General features: G+C 48.0%; 2 protein-coding genes across 2 annotated transcripts in view; both read left to right on the forward strand.

The window, feature by feature from the left end:
* The first annotated feature begins 485 nt into the window (after positions 1-485).
* On the forward strand, positions 486-19,959 carry LOC111149338 (transmembrane emp24 domain-containing protein 11). The gene is made up of 5 exons (XM_022506334.1): positions 486-614; positions 12,929-13,029; positions 17,994-18,119; positions 18,797-18,943; positions 19,746-19,959. The coding sequence occupies exons 1-5, from the start codon at positions 491-493 to the stop codon at positions 19,893-19,895; spliced, it is 648 nt and encodes a 215-aa protein (XP_022362042.1). The 5' UTR covers positions 486-490; the 3' UTR covers positions 19,896-19,959.
* A 1,707-nt stretch (positions 19,960-21,666) lies between these two features.
* The window catches only part of LOC111148889 (ring finger protein 212), a 33,688-nt gene continuing 30,556 nt past the window's right edge, over positions 21,667-24,798 (forward strand). Inside the window, exon 1 of the mRNA XM_022505672.1 lies at positions 21,667-21,775. Within this exon, the coding sequence (XP_022361380.1) occupies positions 21,667-21,775 (109 nt within the window). The remainder of the gene's footprint in view (positions 21,776-24,798) is intronic.

Genomic DNA, 24,798 nt, shown 5'->3' on the forward strand with positions numbered 1-24,798 from the left:
CCACACCCACTGCCCCCCACCCCACACCCCTGCCCTCAGTTCTCACCCCCTGGCCCGATGCTCACTTCCTCCTCCCTCACCTCCTGCCATACAGTCGGAACAACTACAGAATGGCCATCTTGGCTTGGTCAGGATGGCACAGTGCTGGCCATTGATGGGCACCTGTTGAGCTGGGGACTTAGGGCTCCTCCAGTGCTTGGTCCTTGGCCCTGCAGTGTCTTTCATTCCATTATCACACTTCAAAATCCTTCAAAAACTAGAGAGGTGAAGGAACTTTGCCACCACTGTGCTTGGAAAGGACCCAAGGTCCAGACCTCTTTTTATCTTGTTCCCTGGGATTTGCTGCAGTTGCCCTGCCCAAGTGTGGCCGCCATATGTCCCTTCTCACAAAAATCAATTGACAGAATTATCCAATGAACTACAAGCTCTCCATGGGCAGTGTCACTTGTAACTGACCTGTTTCAAGGGAAGTGCTGCTAAAGCAGCAGAAATGGAAACGTTAATGTTTGTTTTCAGTTTTTATTTTTCACTTTCAACTGCTTTTTATTTCCACGTAGGGGAACGAGAGGAGAAATGCATAATAGAAGACATTCCAAGCGACACACTGGTAACAGGTACGTACGATGTGCTCCACTGAATGTTGAACTCAGCATGTCATTTTACGGAACGGTCCTAGTTTCTCGGTGCATATATTACCTGGTTCACGCTGTGCGGTATCCTCTTGAGAGAGTTTATCAGGTTATGCAAACTTAACATGAAAGTAGCCTTTGGAGTGAATTGTACTGAATCACAAACTGGGGAACAAAGATAGGATGCCACAGAATCCAAGCCTGATTTGTTTTTCTGGTTGTCAGTTTTCCTCAAGTAAAAGAATTTCTGATACCATTAATCATGCTAATTATGGTTGAATTCTTTAAAGATGAATGATGTCTCCCGCCTGGTCCGGGGCAACAGTGAGAAACAGCGGATGTGGGAGGGCTCTGAGCCTCAGCTCCTGGAGCCCCTGCAGCCTGATGGCGAGTGATGTGGGCCGTGCACGTGTGTGCAGAACCGAGGCTACTTTCCAAGCAGAATGCCCGCGAATCCGGCTCTTGGCACGTGATTTCTGCCCATTCCCCACACTGCCACCAAACACATCTCCATATGGCTGCGCTTACCTGGCCTCTGGAGAAAGAAACAAGCACCCACGGGTTTCAGAATTGTATGGCAAATACAGTATATTCAAGTTCAGTTGATACCAAATTTCCTGATTTTAATGCAAAAGAGGAAAAAAACCAGCAGAATCTAACCCTAGTAGTATTCTCCAGAAGTCCATCATGGATTTTTACATCCAGTTCTATCTTACATTGGCTAGTGCCAAGTTCTCCTCTCTATTTCTCTTGGCCGTTACATCCGGGTGTTCTGTGGCGAAGCATCTTAAGCCACCCTGCATCAACCCATCCAACACACACAGCACCCTGTGGAGCCAAAGCCAGAGTCAGCAGTGTGAGACCAGGCTGGGGAGGAGCAGAACTGGCAGAAGGCACGGGGAGGAGAGCCGGGTGGTGTGGAGACGCCCACGGCAGCTGTGGCTGCTGCGGGAACTGTGTTTGGGGCTGTGAGGCATGAGCAGGGCCGCCTAAGAGCTGTGCATCCCTGGGCAAGCTACTGAACCTCTCTGCTTCATTTGTGAAATGGGATAAAAATAATGACATCTGTCTCTTCTTGTTGTGATAATGTTGGGATTAATATCTGCAAAGTTCTTAGAATGCAGCCAGACACATAGAACATCACTCTAAGTGTTTGCTCACGCCGCCTGACCCCAGCTCTCTCATCCCAGAGGACATTTGACTTGGGTGAATAGCTCCGTGGCTGCGGACCATTTTCCTAGGGACCTGTGAATTTCAGCCTGCATTTGAATGGGCAGAGGAGGAATAAGAGGGACAGGAGGAGCCTGCCTACACTTCCTGCTGCCTGGTCCCCCAGCTGGATGGACATGTCCCGGGACACACCCGTGACAGTGAGCCCGAGGATCACCTGAACCCTCTGGAGGGGCCTGAGGCCAGAAGGCAGATGCAGCCAGACAGTGCTCTGCAGCTAGGGGGAGGACGGGTCTCATGCTGGCCAGGCCCAAGGCCTGAGCCAGGAGACTCTTCTACTCCTCATCCAGACTGTACTGTACTGGTCCTTCTCAACTCTGAATTCCCCTTGCCCTGCCTCCTCAGCCTCAACTCTGTCCTGCCCAGTCTGTGGTCTCCTCAGCCGGCCCCCCCCATGCAACTATTTCAGGTAGAGCTCAGCCCCCTGAAGTGTGTCGTAACTACAAGGAAATTGTGGAGACACATCAGCTCACACATTTTGATGTTTTTAAAGATAGAATACGGTCCTGGGGCACCTGGTTGGCTCAATCATTACAACATGTGACCTTCGATCTTGGGGTCATGAGTTCAAGCCCCACACTGGGTGCAGAGATTACATAAAATAAATAAATGAAATTAAAAATTAAAAAAAATTTAAATGTCACCAGTTATAAAACATTATTATTAAAAAAAAAAATACTTGGTTAACCCTCCACCTGAAAAAAGGCAAGAAAGAAAGGATAAGGCACAAGGAACAAATAGGGTAAATGGAAAACAAATAGCAATATGGCAGTCTTAAACCCAACTACATTTTATATTACACTAAGTGAAAATGGGCAAAACTCTCCAATTGAAAGACAGAGATCATGAGACTAGACTTAAAAACAAAACACCTATATACTGTTCCCAAATGAAACACTACTTTTTGAGGGGGTAGGGGCAAAGGGAGAGGGAGAGAAAACCTCAAATAGCCTCCAGGACCAGCCTGGAGCCCAGTGCGAGGCTTGATCTCACAACCTTGAGATCATGACCTGAGCCAGAATCAAGAATCAGACTCTTAACCTAATGAGCCCCCCAGACACCCCCTAAATGAAATACTTTAAATAGAAGGAAAGGCTGAAAGTTAAAAGATGGAAAAGACATACATGTAAAGATAAATGAAAGAAAGTGTCGTCAGAGCAGACTTTATGACGCTAAGTATTACCAGAGTAAAAGACATGCAAGGACCAGTGTTGGGTTTAATAACAGAAAGATGTTCTGCATGAGTTTCCTACTTGACTATTTTGAGTTTCTTCTAAGAGAATTTTGAGCACTTGAGCATGCCAAACCATCAATTAAGTCTATATTCTTATCATTACTTTTCCTTTAACTATGATTATATCTTTAATCATTAGCCCACTGCTTTGATGTCCTAAATAATGTAGTAGCATACCAAAATACAGTTCTTAAATGTTTCTTTAAAGAATCCCTTTGATGAAGAAAGTACTCTCTGCTCTCTTGTTCATTATATGCTGCAAGCTCCTGTCTCTACATTCAGGACCTTGGCTGTAGATCAAGGGTGGGCAGGACCAGAGTTCACCTGTCCACAGCATGAATGCACTCTGGAAGGCTGGAGGCCAGCTTCTTTGGAGCTCTGAGTGCCTATGCTGCCTGAGCCGGAAAATGACTTTGTTTTCTGTCCCTCCACCGTCCATGAAATCCCTGACTCTACTCAGCGCATGTGTGGTGGCAAACGCACGCACCAAACCACATAGTTAAGAAGTGCTCATCCATAGTACATGCTCATATTTAATTTTTAGATCGCCATGGAAGTGAAAACACAAATTTTAAGTTTTTCTGGGGATCGGTGGGGTTCTGAGACCCTGTCTGATATCTCTGGTCCCAGGGAGCACACACAGCGATATCTCTTGTCTCTTTTCCTCTGAGGCACAGAGGAATCCCATGAGAGACACCCGTCTAGGAAGTTGGAGAGAGATGACCTCAGAGCCAGTCATCCACATTTGCCCAGACATGTGTTTTTGCTTATTGGGACTACAAATAACTAGACCGTGGGGACTCGGAGGAATCGGCCTTCTGCCGTCCCCAGGGGGAGGCTGCCCGGAGTGCCACAGAAGACAGCGACTTTCGCATCAACACCCTCATTGCCCAATAGCTTGGTGACTTTGGGCTATGTTTCCTTATCTGTAACCTGCTGCTCACACCTGCCCTGGGGCGCCGCAGCACCTGGTATGGTGGATGGCCAGACACCCGCTGTTCACCTGTGAGTTCCCACCCTCTGGCGCTCCATCTCTGGCCTTATCATCTTGGCCTTGCAGGCTCGATTCTGAACCACCAAAGCAAGTGTGGCCGTGGCTCCGGCTCAACCACCACCCTGCCCCCAGGCCCAAGAGGAAGGACACTGCCTGAGAAGCAGGGGAGAGCCCTGCGTCACCTTCCACTCCCCAGAGGAGGCTGGGAGGGCGTGGGAGAGGCCCCATGTGCCTGTGCACTGCCTAGCCCAGGGCACTGCCAACAGATTCAGGATAAAAAAATCCCGGTTCCATAAACTTGCTTAGAAACTTCAGAGTCAACTTCAGAGTCAAATACATTCTGTTTTCTTACATTGTTTTGCTTAGTTCTTCCTAGTAATGTTCTTTGCTAATAAATCCTAGATTGTCATGAATGGAAAAAGGGAGTGCGGCCTTTCTGGGGGAGAGATAAGAGAAGAGGGAGGGAACTCTGGCATGGGCAGCTATTCTGATGAGTTTTAAAGCACTTGCTTGCTGGTCCTTGGAGACATTTTTCAAACAAGGCTGCTGGTTTCTTTGTAAAAGGCAAGCAGCGAGGGAGGGCACTGTGCCAGGAGCACAGTGACCATAATGTGGGAGACTGCTCATTAGAAAGAAATAATTAGAATTTAGAACCAGTGAAATTTTGCTCCTGGATGGTCCTGTTCAAAAGGTCCCTGGATTTGATTCACTTTGCCAAAGTACCCAGGATTCTGTTTTTAATTCAGAGTACACACCCTGTTAGAAACAGGAGACAGGAGAAGAGGAAGGCATCACCAAGTCAAAGATCAATCTCATTCGTCCTCTGGAGCAGTCCCAACCATGTATTTGGGTTTTGTTTTGTTTTGTTTTGTTTTTTTTTAAAAGATTTTATCTATTTATTTGACAGTGAGAGGGGGAGCACAAGTAGGGGGAGCAGCAGCAGAGGGAGAAGCAGGCTTCCCACTGAGCGGGGAGCCTGATGTGGGACTCGATCCCAGGACCCTGGGATCAGGGCCCCAGCCGAAGGCAGACACTTCAACGACCAAACCCCCCAGGCACCTCATCCAACCGTGTCTTCAAGTCTTCATGGGACACCACAACACACCTCAGGGGTGTCTCAGGTCAGGCATCTTCTGAAGCCTACCCTGAACCAAGGATTCTGCGCAAGTAGTTCACTGAGGAGATACTCTGAGGAGACAGAGGGAAAGCAGCCAGGCCGGGGACCTTTCAGATGAAGCCGGTTGGTTTCGCGCTGAGCCCGGGGGCGCAGGGACATGCAGTAATCCTACAGACACATGGCCCCTCACTTCCCCGGCTGAGGAGACCCTGCAGGAGCGAAGGCGGGCCAAGTCAGGTGCCTGCACCTGGTGGACAGATAGATAGCATGTGGCATCCACATGATGGGATATCATTTTGTCCCAAGAAGGAATGAAATAAATAACAGTGACATTCTGACACTTGCTGGGGGTGATGGGGGGTGGTGAAGCCGAGAGGCATCAGTCGTTGAGCTACAGTGGCCGAAGGAGGAGCCTCACGCCTGTGAGGCCCCAGAGGGGAGCGATGTTCACAAAGCCAAGACTTGGGGGGGGGCGGTGGGGGACCGGGTGCGAGGGTGGGGCCCTGCGGACATGGGGACAGAGTTTTGGTTTCAGTGGATGGAAACGACTGGAGCACGACGTCTGGATGGTGGCTGCCCAGTGTGAACACACCAGATGCTACCGAAATGTGCACCTAAAAAACGGTTAAAATGTTTAATTTTGTTACATGTATTTTATCATGATTTTTAGAATTAAACAAATGGAGGATCAGCTGCCCCTGTGGTGTGTCCCACCTCCTGGCAGGTGTCCCCTTACACTGCCCACCGGGGGCTGTCTCTAAGGCTCAGGGACCCTCCCAGCTCCCTGCACACGGTGCCCCTGAGGGCTCACGGGTTGCAGCAGAGCCGCCACGGCTGGGGGGCACGGAGGGGTGGGACGGGGCTGTGGCGGTGTCGTCGGGGCTGCCCGCACACGGACCACGGCCGCCATTTCTCCTGGTCCAGGGAAAGCGCTCGGCCCCCAGAGTGCTCCGAACTTCACCTGACACCTGGCCTTGCCACAAGCCCTTTGTCCACATGCCCAGTTTCTAACGACGCCAGTCAGGGACAAATGTCTGCACTTCTATCATTTCTCCTCAGCGACAGAATGACAAGCACCCAAGCATAAATGTAAACGTGTGGATGTCCGAGACCCTCTTCCTGGAAACCACCCACCAGCACGAGGGCGAGCCTGCGCTCCTGGGCCAGAACCACGGCAGAGGGTGAACAGAGAAGACCCAACCAGCCAGGAGCTCAACGGGAAGGCGTGTGGCTTCTCGGCAGGTGGGACAACATAGAGCAAAGCCCGTGGGGACTGAGCCACCTGCACCTGAGGCCAAACGTCCCTGCGAGGAAGCAGATGCAGGCCGTCATACCCTAGGCCTCGGGTTTCACCACGAGCGTGGGTCGAGGCGAGCACTGGAAACTCCTGACCGAGATGCACACGTGTGTGCACACATGCCTCACAACCCTCACAGCAGCCCGATCAGATCGGCCAGAAACCGGTTGCAGCTCAGGAGCCCCCAAGGGACGAATGCAACGCAGTCACCTCTCCAAACAGCAGCCCAGGGCGAGGCCTGTGCCCTGGCAACAGCATGCTCAGAGCCTGCACGCCTGCTGGCCAGGAGGAACGGACACAAGCATGCAGACACACGGATACATCTGGTCAGAGGCAGGCAGCCAGTGCGGGCAGCTGGGCTGTTGACGCTGTTTCCAGCAGGGTGATTTGGTGCTGATGATTGGTTGATGATGAGTGGGACGTGGCACGTGCATGTGTGCCCCCTCCTTCAGCCCCACCATGCTTCCCTGCGCTCCCTCCAAACCGCTCCCAGCTTGGAGGGAAACAAAGTGTCCTCAGGGGCGTTGCCTGGAGCGTTCTGGAACACATCACTCTGTATTCATCACTACTCCCGAAGGCAGCTACTCTCACGCCAGGCTCACTGGGGGCCAACCAGACGATTTGGCTTTTAACCAGCACCCTGCGGGCATCCCATAGGCCTTCGTTCCTTGCTTGTGTGTCCAAGGCTGACTGCAGAGCTCTGGGCTCAGCCCTGAACAAATGACACCAGATCTTTCTTCAGCTCCCTAAGTACACTTGACTCTAGGTTACAAAAGAATATTTGAGGATGGAGAAAGATGATCACAAAAAACTGGGCAAAAAAATTAGGTTTCAATGGTATATACAGTATGATTTTACTTTTTGTAAAAATAGGCAATAAGTACTTAGAGGAAAAAGCCTAGAAGGATAATCCTGAATACCCAAAACTTCCAGAGGGGATTTTTACTTTCTACAGTTCCTACAATGAATGCATTTTACTTGTCTGAAACCAACCGGTGGCTCCCGGTCCCAGCCCCAAGGACTTGGTCTGGGGTGGAAGACACAACCACATTAGAGGTCAGAGGTCAGGGCTGAGTGCCTGACCAGGGTGTTCCAGGGGTCCCCGGGGAAACCAGGAGAGGCATATGCACACTGCCTGCCTGGCCCCCAGCGGCTCCCAACCGGGGCTCACTGAGGGGAATAGCCACAAAATGCACCTGGGAAGCCCACTCACACACACACACACACTCTCTCTCTCCAAGGCCATGGGGTGAGTGGTGTAGTTTGTGGTGAGGAGGCCAAGGCCCTTGATTTGCACATCAAGCTGAGTTTTAATACTGGCTTGGCCTTTTATTATCTGGACGGTTTCCAATAAACTGTTTGGCGCCTTTGGCCTCAGGCTCCTCACTGGTAAAAATAGGTATCATTCTCCCGACATTATAGGGTTGTAGGGTTCTGTGGGAGCTGAGGGAAGACACTGGACATTAAAAGTCCAATAACAAGGTCAGAAATAATTGATCAAGTGTTTACATTGCGCTTACGACACGCTAAGTTCTGCATTAAACACACAATCTTCCTACACTAAGAGGTTGACCATTACTATCATGGCTTTACCCAATGCAACTGTGAAGCAGAGCAGGGCAGGGTCTTGGCCAAGTGTTCCTGCTCAGAGCTAGACACCCTGCCGCTCTCTGTACGTGTGGTTAGAAGCACCACGGGGCAGCCTGTCCCCTCTTTGAATGTGCTCATGCCCCCGACAGTGACATGGGCATGCTCCCTGGCAGACTCCCGGGGAAAGGTGCTTCTCTACTGCCATCTGGTGGCAGCCTGGGGGAACGACACCTCCCGCCTTCCCTCCCCTCCAGCCTTTGAGGGCTGTGGGAGGCTGCAGGGGGCAGGCTCAGGGCCAGCAGAAAATGGCAAAGCAAGCAAAAACCACTCTCACTTGTTCTGATAATACAAGGCAGCATGCCAGGAACACTGGCGCTTTAACAATGGGCCCAACCTGCACTCATTCATTCAAAATCTTCATTGAACATGTTCCGTGGGAAACACACTCATTCACAAAACCTTACTGAGCCCCTACCCTAGAGCCAAACACTGCCCTCAGCTTGTTGTCAGGTCCAAGAGGCCCACGAGAGAGGAATACAGTGACCCCTGAGCTCTAGCACCTTGCAGAGTGCAGGCAAGGGGACTGCCCGACTGCGAGGACAGCTGGCATGCTGACGAGAATCACCCACTATGGGCAAGTGTGGGAACAGCAACAAGAACAAAGTCCCAGAGAAATGGGAGGGGACGCCCCAACCACTCCAGCAAGAGCCAGGGCAGCAAGGGAGAGTTGCAGAGGACTTACGGTACAGGGATGAGGACCATTCCCATCTGAGAGGCGGGGCAGGGTGCTGGAAGTGGGCCAGGAGGAAGATTTGACAAGTTTCACAGAATGGGAAACAAGAGATTTTCAGCTGGTCAAACATTTGCAAAGTGATCCGTCAGCCTGGCCTTGTGCTCCTTCCAGGAACATTCAGCTGCTTCAGCAAAGGTGCTGGATCAGGTTTGGGGCTTTCTTGCTCAAGTTGGTGAACTTTCCATTAAGTACTTGAAAGGAAACGCATATTCTGCTTTTGCTGGGGGGCGGGGCGTGCTCTGTGGTGTCAGGTAGGTCCTGCTGGCTGGTGGTGCTCAGCCCTTCCACCTGCAGGCTCGTTCTCCCTCTGTTACTGACAAGTGCCGTCCCCACAACTGTGCCTTTGTCTACTTCTCTTTTCAGTTGCTTTACGTCATGTGTTTTCAAACTGTTTATGCTTTTAGGGTGGTTGTCTTCGGAGTGAAAGGACCCCTTTATCATTATGTAATGTCCATCTTTGGTAAATTTGGTAAATTTCATTGCTCTGAAGTCTACTTTATCTAATACTTAGAGAGCCGCTCAAGATTTCTGTCATTAACATCAGAATGATATGCTTTTTTTATCCTTTTACTTGTAACCTATCTACAGCATTATATCCAAAGTGACTTCCCTGTACACCACATAATAGTTGGGTCATTAAAAAAAAAAAAATCCAGGGACGCCTGGGTGGCTCAGTTGGTTAAGCGGCTGCCTTCGGCTCAGATCATGATCCCAGCATCCTGGGATCGAGTCCCACATCGGGCTCCTCGCTTGGCAGGGAGCCTGCTTCTCCCTCTGCCTCTGCCTACCACTCTGTCTGCCTGTGCTCGCTTGCTCTCTCTCTCACACAAATAAATAAATAAAGTCTTTTAAAAAATATTTGTTAAAAAAATAAATAAAAATAAAAATAAAAATCCATTCGGACAATCTTTGTTTAATCTCTGTTTAGGCCATTTACATGTAATTATTACATATAATGTATAATGTTAGGATTTAGGACTGCTATTTTATTATTTTTTTCTTTTTGTTCCTTCTGCTTTTTGTTCCCATTTTCCATTTCCTAGCTTCCTATGGGTCACTTGAATGTTTTGTAATATCCTACTTTTGCTTTATCTATAGTATTTTTCACTATATATCTTTGTGTAGTTTTTGTTAGTGGTTGCTGTAGGGATTACACTATGCATACTTCTCACAGTCTACAAGGATCCATATTTTGTCATTTCAGCAGGAATGCAGAAACCTTATGACCATATGCCTTTGCCCTCCCCACCCTTTATAATAGAGTTGTCTTAAATATAATCTCTACAAGCTTCGAGAACCACATCAGACAATATTATATATACTGTTTGCTTTCAACTGTCAAACAATTTTAAGAATAGAGAATGCTCTGCTGTTTTCCTAGTTACTCTTTCTATTATTTTCTCTTCATTCCTGATGTTCCAAAGTTCTTTATCATTTGCTTTAAAGTTCTTTGAATAACTTCTTTAAACAACTATTTTAAAGCAGGTGTTTGGTGAAAAATTCCCTTGGTTTTCCTTGACCTAAGAATATTTTGCCTTCATTCTGAAGGCTACTTTTCGTGGATATAGTGTTGTTTGACCACTCTTTCAACATGTGCCTCTTCCCTCTGGCCTCCATGTTTCTGATGAGAAATATGCAGTCATTCAAACTGTGGTTTCCCTAACAGTGATGCATGGTCTCTCTCCATGTTCCATTTATATATTTTTGTCCTTAAGAACAGAGTCTGGAGGTGGGCAGGGGAGCTCCCACCCTACACTCCCGGTCAACTGTGGACCCAACATGAAGACATGCACCTTACACCTGCAATTACCTTAGCTACCACTTTACTATCCCAGCAGGAGGAAGGAAGATTTGGAGACTGTGGGACTGGTGACTGTGGGGCCTGTGACTGTGGGGCCAGAGACTGGGGCCTGAGACTGTGGGGCCAGCGACTGTGGGGCCGGCGACTATGGGGCCTATGACTGTGGGGCCGGCAACTGTGGGGCCTGTGACTGTGGGGCCTGTGACTGTGGGGCTGGCGACAGTGGGGCTGGCGACAGTGGGGCTGGCGACTGTAGGGCCGGCGACTGTGGGGCCGGAGACTGTGGGGCCAGTGTCTGTCTGTCATCTGGATCCCGAGGACCTCACTCTGGAAGGCCTGCTCCTCTGGTCTGCGTCCAAGCACGTTCCCCTCTCAGGCCTGTCAGGGACCAGTGTCCTCGCCTCCAGGGAGGCCTGAGGCCTGGACCTGTGGCTCTGGGCTCTGGACTAGGCGGATGGAGCTCAGCCTCTGCAGCTCATGAGCCATGTGACCTAATCCTGGAGTCAGTTTCCAACCTGTGAGATCAGGGCAGCAACACACAATCCCACACTTTCCACAACCTCCGCCACTCGCACATGCTCTGTTCTTGATCCTTCGCTCTTCTCCCCAGCGTTCCACTCCAGCCAGCCGCTTCCCCAGACCCTCCCTGACCTGGACCCTGCCACACTCCCACCACGTCACATACCATGCTCTCCCTGCTCCCCTCACTCCAGCCACTCTGCAGTTCCTTGGCTACCCCGGCATGCTCCTGCCCCAGGACCTCTGCATTCACTCCCACTCGAAACCATCCTGCCCCAGGAGCCACCAGCATGATGTGCGAGAAAGGGGAAAGGTACTACACTGCCTGGATTTGAATCCTGACTCTGCCACTTGCTAGGTGTGGGACCTTACACAAATTACTTTTTTGTGTTTTTGTTTCATCATATGTAAAATTGTCATTAAAGTAGTATCACTGGGGCGTCTCAGTGGTGCAGTTGGTTAGACATTGGACTCTTGGTTTAGGCTCAGGTCATGATCTTGGGGTTGTGGGATTGAGCCCCGCATGGGGCTCTGTGCTCAGAGCAGAGTCTGCTTGGGATTCTCTCTCCCTCTGCCCCTATCTCCCCCAAAATAAATAAACAAATTTTTAAGAATATCTATAATATCACTTACATAGTGTTGTCATGAAAATTCAGACTATGCATTAGAATACTCTTAGAGAATAGTCTTAGAATGCTTGGCAAATCGTTAGCACTAAATGTGATGTACAGACATAACTTAAACATAGTAAAAAATAAGTACATATTTCCCCCCCATTCCTTTGGGTCTTTGCTCAAACTTCAGAGAAGCTTTCCCGACTTCCCCATATAATACTCAAAGTTCCCTATCCCTTTTACTTGCTTTTTCTCACGGCATTCGTAACATCTCCCACATTATATACTTATTTTCTTACTCTCTGTCCTCAGCTCCTAGAACAGTGCTATCTCCGTGCAAGGAGCTCATACTTAAAACGGACTCAGTGAAGGAGTAAAAATACCTCCTTGGAGCACATTTGAAGAATCACTGGATGGCATGTTAGGTGCCTGGCATGGTACCTGGTGTGCATAAGGCACCACTGGTTATTTTTCAACGGCTTTCAACAAACATGAACTTTGTTTTCATTACCATTGTACCTTGCAAGGGCTCAGGGGCAAGTTAAGCTGTATGATGCTTTCATATACGAAAAGGAGGAAGTGAGAGGCTCTTTCCGTGCTGCAAACTTTAGCAGGAGCCTCGGAAGGCGGGCATAGAAAGGACTTGACAGGATACACCGATGCCTTAGGAGGGAATCGTGTTGGGTAAGTTAGAGAAGGAAGAGACCAAAGACAGAACTACTGGGGTCACTGGGAAAGTCCTGACCCACAGGAAGTTTGCATTCTAGATAGAAAGCTTTCACAGGCTTTTTACTTTTTCAATAGTCCTCACAACTCTGAAGACTTGGGAGGGATACATATTTTCCCCATTTTCCGAGGGAGGGGAGGCCAGAGGGGTGCGGTCCCGGGGGGGGGGGGGGACGTGGGGGGTGGCAAGAACGAGGGTTGGACCAGGAGCCCCCACCTCCCCCTTTATCCCTGGTCTTCCCACTCAGCTATGTGACCTCATCACCACACTCACAGTGTTTTGTGATTTAGATAATTTGAATAAAATAAATTCATTTTTCAGTAATCATGTGCAAGTATTTCCTACACTTATTTTATAATAAATGTTTTATGTTTTTGAAACAGGGACTTTCAAGATACAGCAGTGGGACATACACAGACAAGATTTCCTTGAATCTGCTCCTGGCTTGGGAATGTTTGTGACTGTTACAACTTACAACGATGAGGTAAAACATTCTTTTGTGTTTTGCTATTAAAATTTTTCACTTGCTAAACATTCATGTCACGTACCCCCACAGACTTAAAAAAAAAAAAAATCTCACCTAAGCGCTCATTAACCAGAATGGACAATTTTTAATGTGTCTAGTCCTGAATAAAGGGGCTGCACAGAGATGTGGAAAGTGCTAGTCCCCAGTGAGCCAGTCGTCTAGTTCAAGAGCGGAGACCTTAAAATAAAGTATTTTAGAACAATGTAAATGAGAGGCCTCATGCTCATCACCCTGAGATTCGCTGGCCTGGCTGGGCCACAGTCTCCCCTCTCCTCCCTGGCAAACCTCTGGGTCTGTTTGGCCTCCCAGGCCTCCTCCTCTCTAGGAGGTTAGCAGGAATCGAAGAGGCACCAGGGTCCAGTGGTGAGAATATGAATGTTGGAGTCAGAGCCAAGTTGAAGTGTAGACTGTCAAGCTCAATCTTCAGTAGGTTGTTGATGGCTCCAGTGCTCAGTTTCCTCATCTGTACAATGGATGTAGCAGTGACCTCTGTTCCCTGACATGACAGCTCAAGATACTGGCTTGCTCAGTCCCATCACTCAAACACTGTTGCGAGAACTACATCCCTTTGGAGTTAGAGCTGCCCTGGGGACGTGCCTGTGGGACAGCGGGATGGGTGGCAAAGCCTCATAGAGCAGAACAGGTATCTCCTCTGGGGAGGAGAGGATGCAAAATTTCTGTTCTTGTTAAACTGGGTGATTGCCTGGTCTGAGCTCAGGAGACATTCTGACTCCTCCACTCCTGTGGAGACAGGGAATGGGGTCACGGGAGACTCCACTCCAGCTGGGTTGTTGGGACCCTTGACCCTGGCTGGTACAGCACCTTCTCTTGGTGCACTTGGCACCTGCTTGACGGTGGTTCGCTGGGGCTGGTCCACATAGCTACCTCCCCTCCCTACAGCCCGCCTCCTGAGTTTTTGCCCAGTTATACCAAAACCCAGTTCTCCTCTGTTCTTTCATGAGCAATCTGGTAATGTCTCCATGATTTATTAAGCACTGAATCCAAATTTTAGTTGAGCTAAAAACCATCACAGAACATCCCAGTCATTATTTTTAAGACAGAGAAGGTTCATTCTTCAAAAATAAAATTGCCTGAAACAATACCCCCTTCTACAAGGGAGGAAAGATATTTTCATTCATTCTGCATTCAACAAATATTTATCACGGGCCTAATATATACCTAACCCTCTTCTTGACCTAAGAGACAAAATTCTCACCCCACAGGCCTGATTTTTAAGAGAGCTCTCCCCATTTTGAAGAACAAGAAACAGCCCTGGTTTCAAAATTTCTTATGAGATTCCCCCATTTAATGTCCTTATCAGCACCTCCACAAGGCCTCTGACTGTTTTCACTTGGGTCAGTGTGTCTGGGAGCATGGGGTATTCTAAGTTGCCCACCTTGATCATCTGTCCATTCCTATGGTGTGTGATTGACAGCCCCAGGGAATGACATGGCTGGTAGGGTAAGCAGGGCAGACAGTAACAACCTATATGTACCATACAAACACATGCAGTTTGCATTCCACTAATTCCCTAATGATTAGTGATGTTGAGCATCTTTTCATGTGCTCTCTGGCTTTTTTTTTCTTTTAGCAATTTGAGTGTATCAACCCACTGCTTTCTGGTCTCCAGAGTTTCTGATCAGAAGTCTGCTGTTAATCTCAGTGTTGTTTTGAGTAGGCTCCACGCCCCATGGAGCCCAACACAGGGTTTGAATTCATGAAGGTGAGATCAAGCCCTGCGCTGAGATCAAGAGTCGAAAGCTTAAGTGACTAAGCCACCCAGGCGCCCCAAAGTATGTTGATATTCTTATTGAGGATCCCTTGTATGTGACAGTTATGAAGATCCTTGATATTTGGAGGACAGGGTCCATTTCGCTCACTCTGCTTCCACGTTGTGGGCAGACTGTCCAGCAATTCACACACAGCTGTCTGCCACATAGCTGGGGGGAGGATGGGTAGATGCTATGGTGCTAAGAGCTGACACTGACCAAAATTAACCACAGTTTCCCACACGGGGCTTCCCCTGGAAGTTGCAAGCCTTCACTAGACTCCACAGTTCTGGAACAGTTACATCAGATGGATTCTAACAGTATGATCGTGGTCTAGATGGGAAGACAGGCTCCTGGTGCTGCGTACCTCACCATCTTCCCAGGATTCTCTCCTAGTTCAAAATGTTCTTAAATTTCTCTTAGGATTTCTTCCTCAACACGTGTTCTTTAGAAATGTGCTTCATCGGGCTCCTGGGTGGCTCAGTGGGTTAAGCCTCTGCCTTCGGCTCGGGTAATGATCTCAGTGTCCTGGGATCGAGCCCCACATCAGGCTCTCTGCTCAGTGGGGAGACTGCTTCCCCCCCCGACCGCCTGCCTCTCCCTGCTTGTGATCTCTGTCTGTCAAATAAATAAATAAAATCTTAAAAAAAAAAAAGAAATGTGCTTCATCTCTACATATTTTGGAATCTTTGTTATTGACAAGCTATCTTTGTTGTTGTATTGATTTCTACTTTAACTCCATCGTGTTCTAAGAGCAGACTTTGTGTGGTTCCTGTTACCATTATTCTTTATTGAAGTACAGTTGATAGTTTCTACTATTTTAAATGTGCTGAGGAGTGTTTTGGGGCCAGAACTGGTGTGGTTTGGTCAGCGCTCCAGGTGAGCTGAAGAAATGTGTGTACTCTGCCGTCATTGCATGAGGCAGACTGCCCTCAGACGTCATGTGCAGGTGACTGACAGCGCTGCTGAGTCCGAAATGTCCTTCCCAACCTGCTGCTGGATCTGCCCACTCCGGGCACGGGGCTGTCGGCATCTCCAGCTTCCAAGGCAGACTCTCCCCCTCCTGCATTCCTGTCCTTTTTCGTTGTACAGAGTTTTGTGCTGTGTCGCTCGGTGCTCACTCATTCAGGATTGTTTTGTCTTCTTGGATAATTGACCTCATTGTCTTTATGTAATGCTCCATTATATAATTATCCCCATAATCTTCCTTGATCCAAAGTCTACTGTGTCTGAAGTTAATATGAGCACTCTGGCTTTTTTTGTAAGGTTAACGGTAACATATACATCTTTGTCCATCCTTTAATTTTTAATCTACATGTGTCTTTATATTTAAAGTGGGTTTCTTGTAGACAACATATGGTTTTGGTTTTTGATCCACTCTGATGATCTCTTTTACTTGGTACATATAGACCACTGACATTCAAAAGTTGATAACTGATCTCCCATCCAAGTACTAACCAGGCCCGACCCTGTTTAGCTTCCGATATCAGACAAAATAGGGCATGTTCAGGGTGGTATGGCCGAAGACATTCAAAGTGATTATCGAAAGCACTGGATGAATACCCACCATGTTTGTTCTCATTTCCTATTCACTGCCCTTGTTCTTTGTTCCTATTTTTGTCTTCCACTTTTTCTATCTTTTGTGATTCTAATTGGCATGTTTTATGTGCATTTTATCTCCTTTCTATCAATTATACTTTAACTTTTTAAGAAATGGTTGCCCTAGAGTTTGCAGTGCATATTTGCAACTAACACAAGTCCATTTTCAAGTAGCGCCACACCTCTTCACAGGGAGTGCAAGCACTTCGAGTAGCAAAGCATTCAGAATTCCTCCCTCCTGTCCCTTGTCATGCTGTCACCTGTGTCCATTGCACACCCACTACAACCAAATACATTGTTATTCTGTGAACAAACAATTATCTATTACATCAATTAAGAAGAATTTTCCTTTACCTTCACTTATTCCTTCTCTGATGCTCTTCCTTTCTCTACGTGGATCTGGCTTTCTGATCTGTATCATTTTCCTTATCCCTGAAGAACGTAACAGTTCTTGCAAGGTAGGTCTATCAGGGACAAATTCCCTCCGTTTTTCTTTGAGAAAATTTTTATTTCTCCTCCACTTTTGAAGGAGAGTTTTGCAGGATACAGAATTCTAGGTTGGTGGGTTTATTCTCTACATTCTTCTTGCCTGCATGGTTTCTGAAGGGAATTCAGGTATAATTTTTACCTCTGTCCCTCTATAGCTAAGGTGTTTTTCTCAGACAGATCTAGAAAGAATTGGTTTTCATTGTGTTCCTCTTTGTACTTATTGGGACAGAATGGCAACTTCCAAACACCTTGATGACAGAAGTCCTATACCTGTTTTTAAAATGGCAAACAATACGTTAATTAGCTAAACATAAAATCAAAGTTGCCCAACAAATATAACCAACTAAAAGCTTGGTGTGTATTCTTCAGAATCTTCTTCTACGCTTATAGAAACACACACACACATACTTTTACAAATGATATTTTAATAAAAAATAGGATCCCATATGCACTGCTTTAGCACTGGATATCATGGACATCTTTAGTACAGAACGGTTATGGGTTAATATTCTCTCTTTTTTTTTGTCCCATAACATTCCTTTATTTGGATTTGCCTGAATTTAATCAATCCCTTACTGAAAGGTACTAAAATAATTTCAAGAAGACAACTTTACCATTACAAAAAATACCACACTGAGTATCACTTTACATATAATTTTGTCTACTTGTGCACTTCCATAGAATAAATTCCTGTAAGTAGAACCACTGAGTCTACAGTTACATACATTTTAATTTTTAATACATATCACTGAACTGCTTTCCAAATGATTATTCAACTTATATACCCAAATCATTGTTTAGAGATAGTATTTCTCAATACTATCCGTGGACACTTTAATTTAAATCTTTGCCAATCCGATAGTAAATAAGGGATGTCTTACTGTGTGTGTGTGTGTATGTGTGTGTGTGTGTGTGTGTGGTTTTTACAAACAAGAATAAATATTTTTCATTTTATTGACCATTTCTTCTTTAGGAACTACACAGTTTTTACTAAACCAACAGGAGAGATCTGTTTTTAAGAAGGGAAAGTAGAAAATAATAAACTATGGAAATCTTCAATCCTAGGTATTATTGTCCAAGTTATATGGCCCACAAGGAAGGTTCTACTTTACTTCACATTCACCTGGCGAACACATCATTTGCTTGGAATCTAATTCTACGAGACTTGTGTCATTTGGTGGGAGTAAGCTGGTGAGTGTATGCCTCCCATGTCCTAGTTGATGAACACAGCACCAGCACTATTCAGGCATGACGTTGGTATGCAGAACCATTATACCCAGACTGGCTAGAAACTTATTAAAGTCCTGTACCCAGATCTCAGTGCAGCAACCAAAGAGGGAGCTGGAGAGCTTGGAAGGGGTTCAAAGGAGAGCCACAGCATTGATTAAAGGCCTTGAAAAACAAGAACCGTGAGGGAAGGTTGAAAGAACTGTGATTACTCAGGCCTGAAAACAAGCAAAGGCTGGAGGGTAAATTAACAATGGAATTCCAATAAATAAAACTCTTATATGGCAGGTGGTGTTTGGTTATTTTCTAAATGAGCTGAGAGCAGAGGAACAGAATCTGTATTTTAGGATCAGAAATTCAAGTCCTATGAAAAGAAAATTTTCCTTAATCAAATATTTCAGCGCTTAAAGAATTTACCTCATAGTAAATTTGATGCTCAGGGTCATGAGAGTATTAATGAGTATTACAGAGGAAGACTACTGAGTATGGCCAGGGGAGACAGGCAGTGAGAGATGGAGAATGAAGCAGGGCCTCCTCTCGAAGAGGGGGTGTGGGGAGAGGCAGGAGTCGGGGGACACAACAAGGGAAACACAGAGTAGAGCTGTTTTAAGAATGCTTCTTCCTTTTTACTCTTTGTACAGCGGATCCACTTAGAGATTCGAGTTGGACAACATGACCTTGATGCAGCCATTGCTCAAGCAAAGGACAAAGTTAATGAAGTTAGCTTTAAGTTGGAACACCTAATTGAGCAAATTGAGCAAATAGTCAAAGAACAAAACTATCAAAGGGTCAGTTTGCCTGTTTTATCTATTATCTATTTCAGCTTATTTTATCTCTTCCTGCCAGGAACGCAATTCTGGAGACAAAGCCCCCAAGCCATGGAAAAAATAAACTCCTGTTCCTTGGTCTTTCTCTCTGAGCCAGCACTGTAGGGACACTTGGGGTAAAGGAAAGGAACAATCTTTCATTGTCTTTTCACTCTCTGCCAGACTGCGAGCTCCTCTAGGAAAGGGGACTGCAGCTCATTTGCCTTTGGGGTGTGGGCTTCACAGAATGAATAAATAAATGTTCCCAAACACACCCAACATGTATGAAGAGGCTCAGAATGCCCATTTTCTAGATCACAGTTTTATTCTTGTGACACTGTGTGTCTCCCAGGTCCCTGTGCTCAGTGGACTCTGGTCAGAGATGGGATCAAATCCAGACTCCAGTTCCCTTACCTGGAAAATAAGAGGAGGACGGGTGTGCTTGGCAAAGTGCCCAGCCTGAAGTAAAGCTAAGGATAGCAATTTTGAAAATCTATCACTATTGGCTAACATTCACTTGCTCAATGGTGACAAATAAAATATACGAGATAATAGATCAAACAGCAGATAGTTTACATCAAAATACAAATACATATTTTATTTAAGGTTGATTCTTAATCCTTTTCTTTAGCTACCAACATACACCAACTTAGAAAATCATATACTGCACTTTGATATATAAACTGGGAAATACTAAATATCTTCAAAGCATACAGCACGTTTCCCTCAAATTCATAGTTAAATACTTTAAGAAACTAAACCTGCCTATTTCTCTTCTGCATAGGACCGTGAAGAAAATTTTCGAATGATCAGTGAAGATACAAATGGCAATGTTTTATGGTGGGCTTTTGCACAAACATTAATCTTTATCTCAATTGGAATTTTCCAAATGAAATACCTTAAAGACTTCTTTATAGCTAAGAAACTCGTTTAAAATGTTAATAAAGGCAACTACCTGCTAATCTGCATAATATTTGAGTTAATCAATCAAAATACATCGTAACCATGTAATTTTATGATATCAAAGATGATCAGAGATTGAAATTAATATTACACTGACAAAATATTACTTTAACTATGTGGCCTTTGAGCTTGATAGAATAAGCTCATCATCTGGTTATTTTAACTCTGTATATAGATCAGCACTGTCCCATACAAATAAAATGTAAGCTACATATATAAGTTTTAAATTTTCTGCTTGCCACATTAAAAAAAAAAAACCTTCTTTCAGAAGGGTAAAATTAACCCTAGTGATATATATATATAACCCAAAACACCAAAAATGTTACGATTTTAGTAGTAAACAGTACAAGATTATTGAGATAGTTCACGGTGCTTTTTTTGATATGAACAAGCGTGTGCTACCCTCAAAGCACAGGTTAGTTTGGCCCAGTCACATTTCAGGGACCCAGTGGTCATGCAACATTCACAGCTAGACGGTGGACAATTGGAGTACACCCTTTCCCACCACTGCATTCCCCTCCCGAAAAGCCATTCTGAACCTCTGCTTTCTCTACTTCCCTGCACAAGGGCGCCCTTGCCCACACAAGAAAACAGCCTGGGTTTCTCTGAACCACCTTTTCTCACTTGGCCCCAGTGGGCCACCTGCATGTGGATGGAAATTCTGCTCCCCAAGCCACAGAGGGCACCATCCATGGAGTGCCACTGTGAAACGTCACGGCCATCTGCTTTCTCTAGCCGTCCACTCTGCAATAAGAATAAGCTCACTGGAGGTGGCAAGAGCAGCACCAGGAGTCCCTTTCCTCAACACCACCTGGCCAATGTCTCCAACAGGGAACGCCCCCCCCCCCCCACACCCAGGGTCCAGCCTTTCATAAACGTGCCAGGTCCCCAACCTCCACCCGGCCAGTGCCTCAGACAGGGAGCCCCCAACCCCACCCCGGGTCCAGCCCTTCACACGTGGCAGGTCCTCTATCTCCACCCGGCCAGTGTCCCGGACACAGAACCCCACCCCTACCCCGAGTTCAGCCCTTCTCATGTGGCAGAGCTATAGTGGCTGCGGCCCTGACCCAGCCCGCCTCTACCAAATGCTGCAAATGGCAAACCGTCCTGCCCAGTCCAGTCCACCCGCCTACCCCGCTGGGTCTGCTCTGTCCTCCTGGCTCCCTCACCTCAGTCTACCCAGGACCCCTGGCTTCTCGGGTCAGCCCAGTGTCCAGGCCCTGCTCCCCATCTCCATTACGGAGGGTGCCTAGGGCCCACACTGTCCCCCAGCGGTCACGTCCGTGCCCCCAAGCCCTCCACTTCGTCTGACCCCTGCGCAGCTCACCGCGGCTTCCGGAGGCAGAGAGTGCGCCACCCAGCTCTGCGTCTGTGCCTTCCCGGCGTGCCCAAGTCAGCCTGGACGACGACACGCTGCCCACAGACGAGTCCCCAAGGGTTGCAATGATGGAATGAGGGAGACCCGGCTCTGGTGTGCGTGTCGCTCCTCGGCACAAGCAGCCTGAACAGCCTGAACAGCCTGAGGGGAGAAGAATCTTATTCACAGCACACACACACCCCGCCCCATCCGGTTGGTACCTTCCAACTCAGGTTTTGGCGGGAGTGGCGGTGCTCTCCGGTGCGCAGGCGCGGCTGACCAGCTCCAGTCTGCGCAGGTGCAGAAGCTCCAGAGGCTGCTTCCGGGCTGCGCGTGCGCTGCGTCTGGGCCTGGGCTGCTGCGGCTGGTGGACGCCGCGTCCGGCATGGCCAGCTGGGTGTTCTGTAATCGCTGCTTCCAGCCGCCGCACCGCACGTCGTGCTTCAGCCTGACCAACTGCGGCCACGTGTACTGCGACGTCTGCCTGGGTGAAGGTGAGGGCTGGCTGGGCTGGGCAGGGGCGCCCGGCGGGGCCTGCGTCCACCCACCTCGGGCGCAGGGACGGAGCCATAGCTGGCGAGGGGCCGCGGGGCTGGCAGAATGCCTTGGTCATCTTAGCGCCAGGGATGTGGCACGCGCTGAACTTTTGGAAGGCAGCGTGAACTTAGACCCTGGGACGAGGATGCTCGGAAGGACCAGGGCAGGGCCCAGGGGGCGCGTCCTCACCTGGCCTCACGCAAGGGTGCAGCGGGGTGGCAGGGTCCCTAGGGAAAAGGAAGTGTGGACAGGTCCGTGGACCTCGGGGGGCTGTAGGAGAGCTGGGAGCCAGGTAGGCCAAAGCATGCCTGCAGGGGGCCCTGGCCAGGAGGGGACCATTGTTTGAAGCAGGAGACCTGATCACGGGTGTATTTTTCTTTTTATGAGATGTTCTCTTTGAAGTATAAAAAAGAAAAAGTGCGTGAATGCAAAGCACAATGAGTTTTCCCGGAGTGAATTTACCTGTGAAACCAGCTCCCAGAATACAGCAGTAGCCTCCTCAGAGGTCACCACTGTCCTGATGTCCATCAGTGTAGCTCACCTGACTGATCTGAACACTCAGTAGGAGGATCTCTGTGCTGTAGGAGCTCCTTCTGTGTCCAGGGATGATGCTCTGGGGCCCACACTGGACACTGAGGTTCTTTGAGAGCATTCAAGGGGAGACACTGGGGAGGCAGCTGAGTATACAGGTCTGGGAGTCAAGACAGGAATAGGTTGGGGAATTGGCATATAGATAATAATTGAAGGTCCTGGGTGAGGAGAGGGCGAAGGTTAGGGCATGGCTTCACCTGGGAAGAGCATTCCTTAAGATAGGCCAAGGTAGGAGGAGGCTGTGGGGAAAAGAAAGCAGAGTTTGTGGACTTGGCATCCCAGGGCAGAGTCAGAATTGGAACCTCCCACAGGAGTTAGTGGCATGGGTTAGCTTGGGTGAGAACAATGCAGACAGACCTGTGTTCACGGTTTTGCAGACTGGTTCTGGACCTTGGGCAGGCGATTCCCACGCACCTTTGGCTCTTGAAGCACGTTCCAGTAGCCCAAGTTCGTTCCTCCAAAAAGCCACTGATGCTGGGACACACAAAAAGCAATAGAAGGGCTTGAGGGCTCTGGGTGGAGCACTGACCACAGCTCGTTAGGTGTTTAATGATCGTTACTCAGGGATAAGCCCTCCCTACACTTTGGTATACATTCTTGCAGATTTTCTCGTACAGATAAAGATCTCTACAACAAAAATGGGACTGTGTATATACCGGTTAGTTACCTGAGTTTAATAGGCCATGGACCTCCTTTCACGTTAAAGTAAGTCTGTGTCATCAGTTTTAAGGCTGCATTTAGTTGCCATACCATGATGTCTTTAACGGATCCACTCCTAAGAGCTCTGCATGTTTTCTAGTATTTTGCTGTGAAACACCACTCATTCACTTGTGTATTGTTTTCCTTTGGGATATCCAGAAGGGCGGAGGTGCTGCTGTGGGGCATTTGTGATAGAACCAGCACTTAGGACCAGGCACCCCAGAAAGCTGGCTGCTCCCTGTCCCCAGCATGGATGACTGGCATTTTTGTCTCATACATTAGCAGCAGTCTGCGCTTTTGCCAACCACTCATTTGGGCCCCTTCACACCTTTTACTGGAGTGCTTATGTTTGATAGGTTTGTAAGCACTGTTTGTGTCAGTTTGCCTGCCCATCAGCTGCAGACGGATCCTCTCTTTGTCAAGTCTCTTACTTTCCCCCCTCAACGCAACCCGTGGATTTTTAGGAGCCAGCTCTGTTCATCTCTGACTCCGTGGCTTCTGGCAGTAGCAGTGCTCCAAGGGATCTCCTGGCTCCGTAATCCCCAGAGAGACGCAGATGGCGGGAACACACTGCTGAGGGTGGGTGCTTTCAGAAGAGGGCCACTTGAATGTGTTTGTAGGACTGGAGACAAGGGGACAACTCCAGAGGCTGTTGGGAGGGAACAGGTCTTTCTACACAAGGACCCCATTGCACATGCTGTAGGGATGAGATGAGATGAGACAGAGGAAGAGAGCAGAGGGAGTTGAGTTGTTCTGTGGTGAGTGGAGGAGAGGCAGGGAGATTGAGGAAGTTCATGACTCTTTGCTCAGTAAAGAGCAAACGGGGGCCTGTTTGAATACCCGCCATAGGGAACTGGCAGGAGAACACCCAAGAAAAATGGAGGGTTGCTCAGCAATGTCGCAGGTTCGGCAGTGCTGGAATCAAGTCTGTGAATCCACTTCCCAGTTAAGTGACCTTTTCCCCCTGGTTCTTAGCTGTACTGGACCAGAAGAGGGGGAGACAGAGAGGCCGGGGTTCAGGCTGGGTGGCTGCTTGGAAGGACAAGGATTCAGTATTGACTGGCCGGCTCTGGGGTCCAAGCTGGCTTGTGAGAATGGGAAGCTCAGATGTGTGGGGATGGGGCAAAGCCCAGGATGAGGGGCCCTACTGCCCCCACTGAAGTTTTCCAATGACACTGGGTGCTCTCGTGCCGCATGGGGGCAGGTGAGGCAATGCAGGGCTACCCTTAGCAGCCAGCCACACGGAGGAGCAGTTTCTCCAGGGGATGACAGGAGCGTCGTGGAGATGAAGGTGGTGCAGTAGGTGGGTCTGGGTCAGAGACCCTGGAGAAGAGCAGGTGGGGAGTTAGCCTGTGCTTTCAGGCCAGGCGCCGCCTTATGGGCCCAGCAGCCCAACAGATACCCCAGAGTGCACTCCTGGGAACTGACTCAGGTGCTGTCGAGGTGAGGCTGGAGGGGGCGGGCGGGGGTGGGGGGTGGCTGAACAGAGCTTTTACTTATCTCTTGGATGGCATGCAAGGAGCTATTTTCATTTTGAATAATTAAACATTTTAAATTAAGGTATCACTACAGAGTCTCACTGTAAGAAAATCTGAGATGGAGTTAAGTTTGAATATTGTTGATCTTCATAATTACTATTTTGGGGCATATTGGCAGAATAGGAAAAATGGATTACTGAATAAATCTTTTC

Source organism: Enhydra lutris, unplaced genomic scaffold, assembly GCF_002288905.1.
Source record: "Enhydra lutris kenyoni isolate GAN:26980312 unplaced genomic scaffold, ASM228890v2 scaffoldscaffold21, whole genome shotgun sequence".
In the NCBI taxonomy this organism is placed as follows: Eukaryota; Metazoa; Chordata; class Mammalia; order Carnivora; family Mustelidae; genus Enhydra; species Enhydra lutris.

Coding starts and splice junctions, on each gene's coding strand:
- LOC111149338 (XM_022506334.1), top strand. CDS start 491: ATGGAAACGTTAATGTTTGTTTTCAGTTTTTATTTTTCACTTTCAACT. Junction 18,120..18,796: donor CATTTGGTGGGAGTAAGCTG/GTGAGTGTATGC, acceptor CTCTTTGTACAG/CGGATCCACTTAGAGATTCG. Junction 18,944..19,745: donor AAGAACAAAACTATCAAAGG/GTCAGTTTGCCT, acceptor TCTTCTGCATAG/GACCGTGAAGAAAATTTTCG.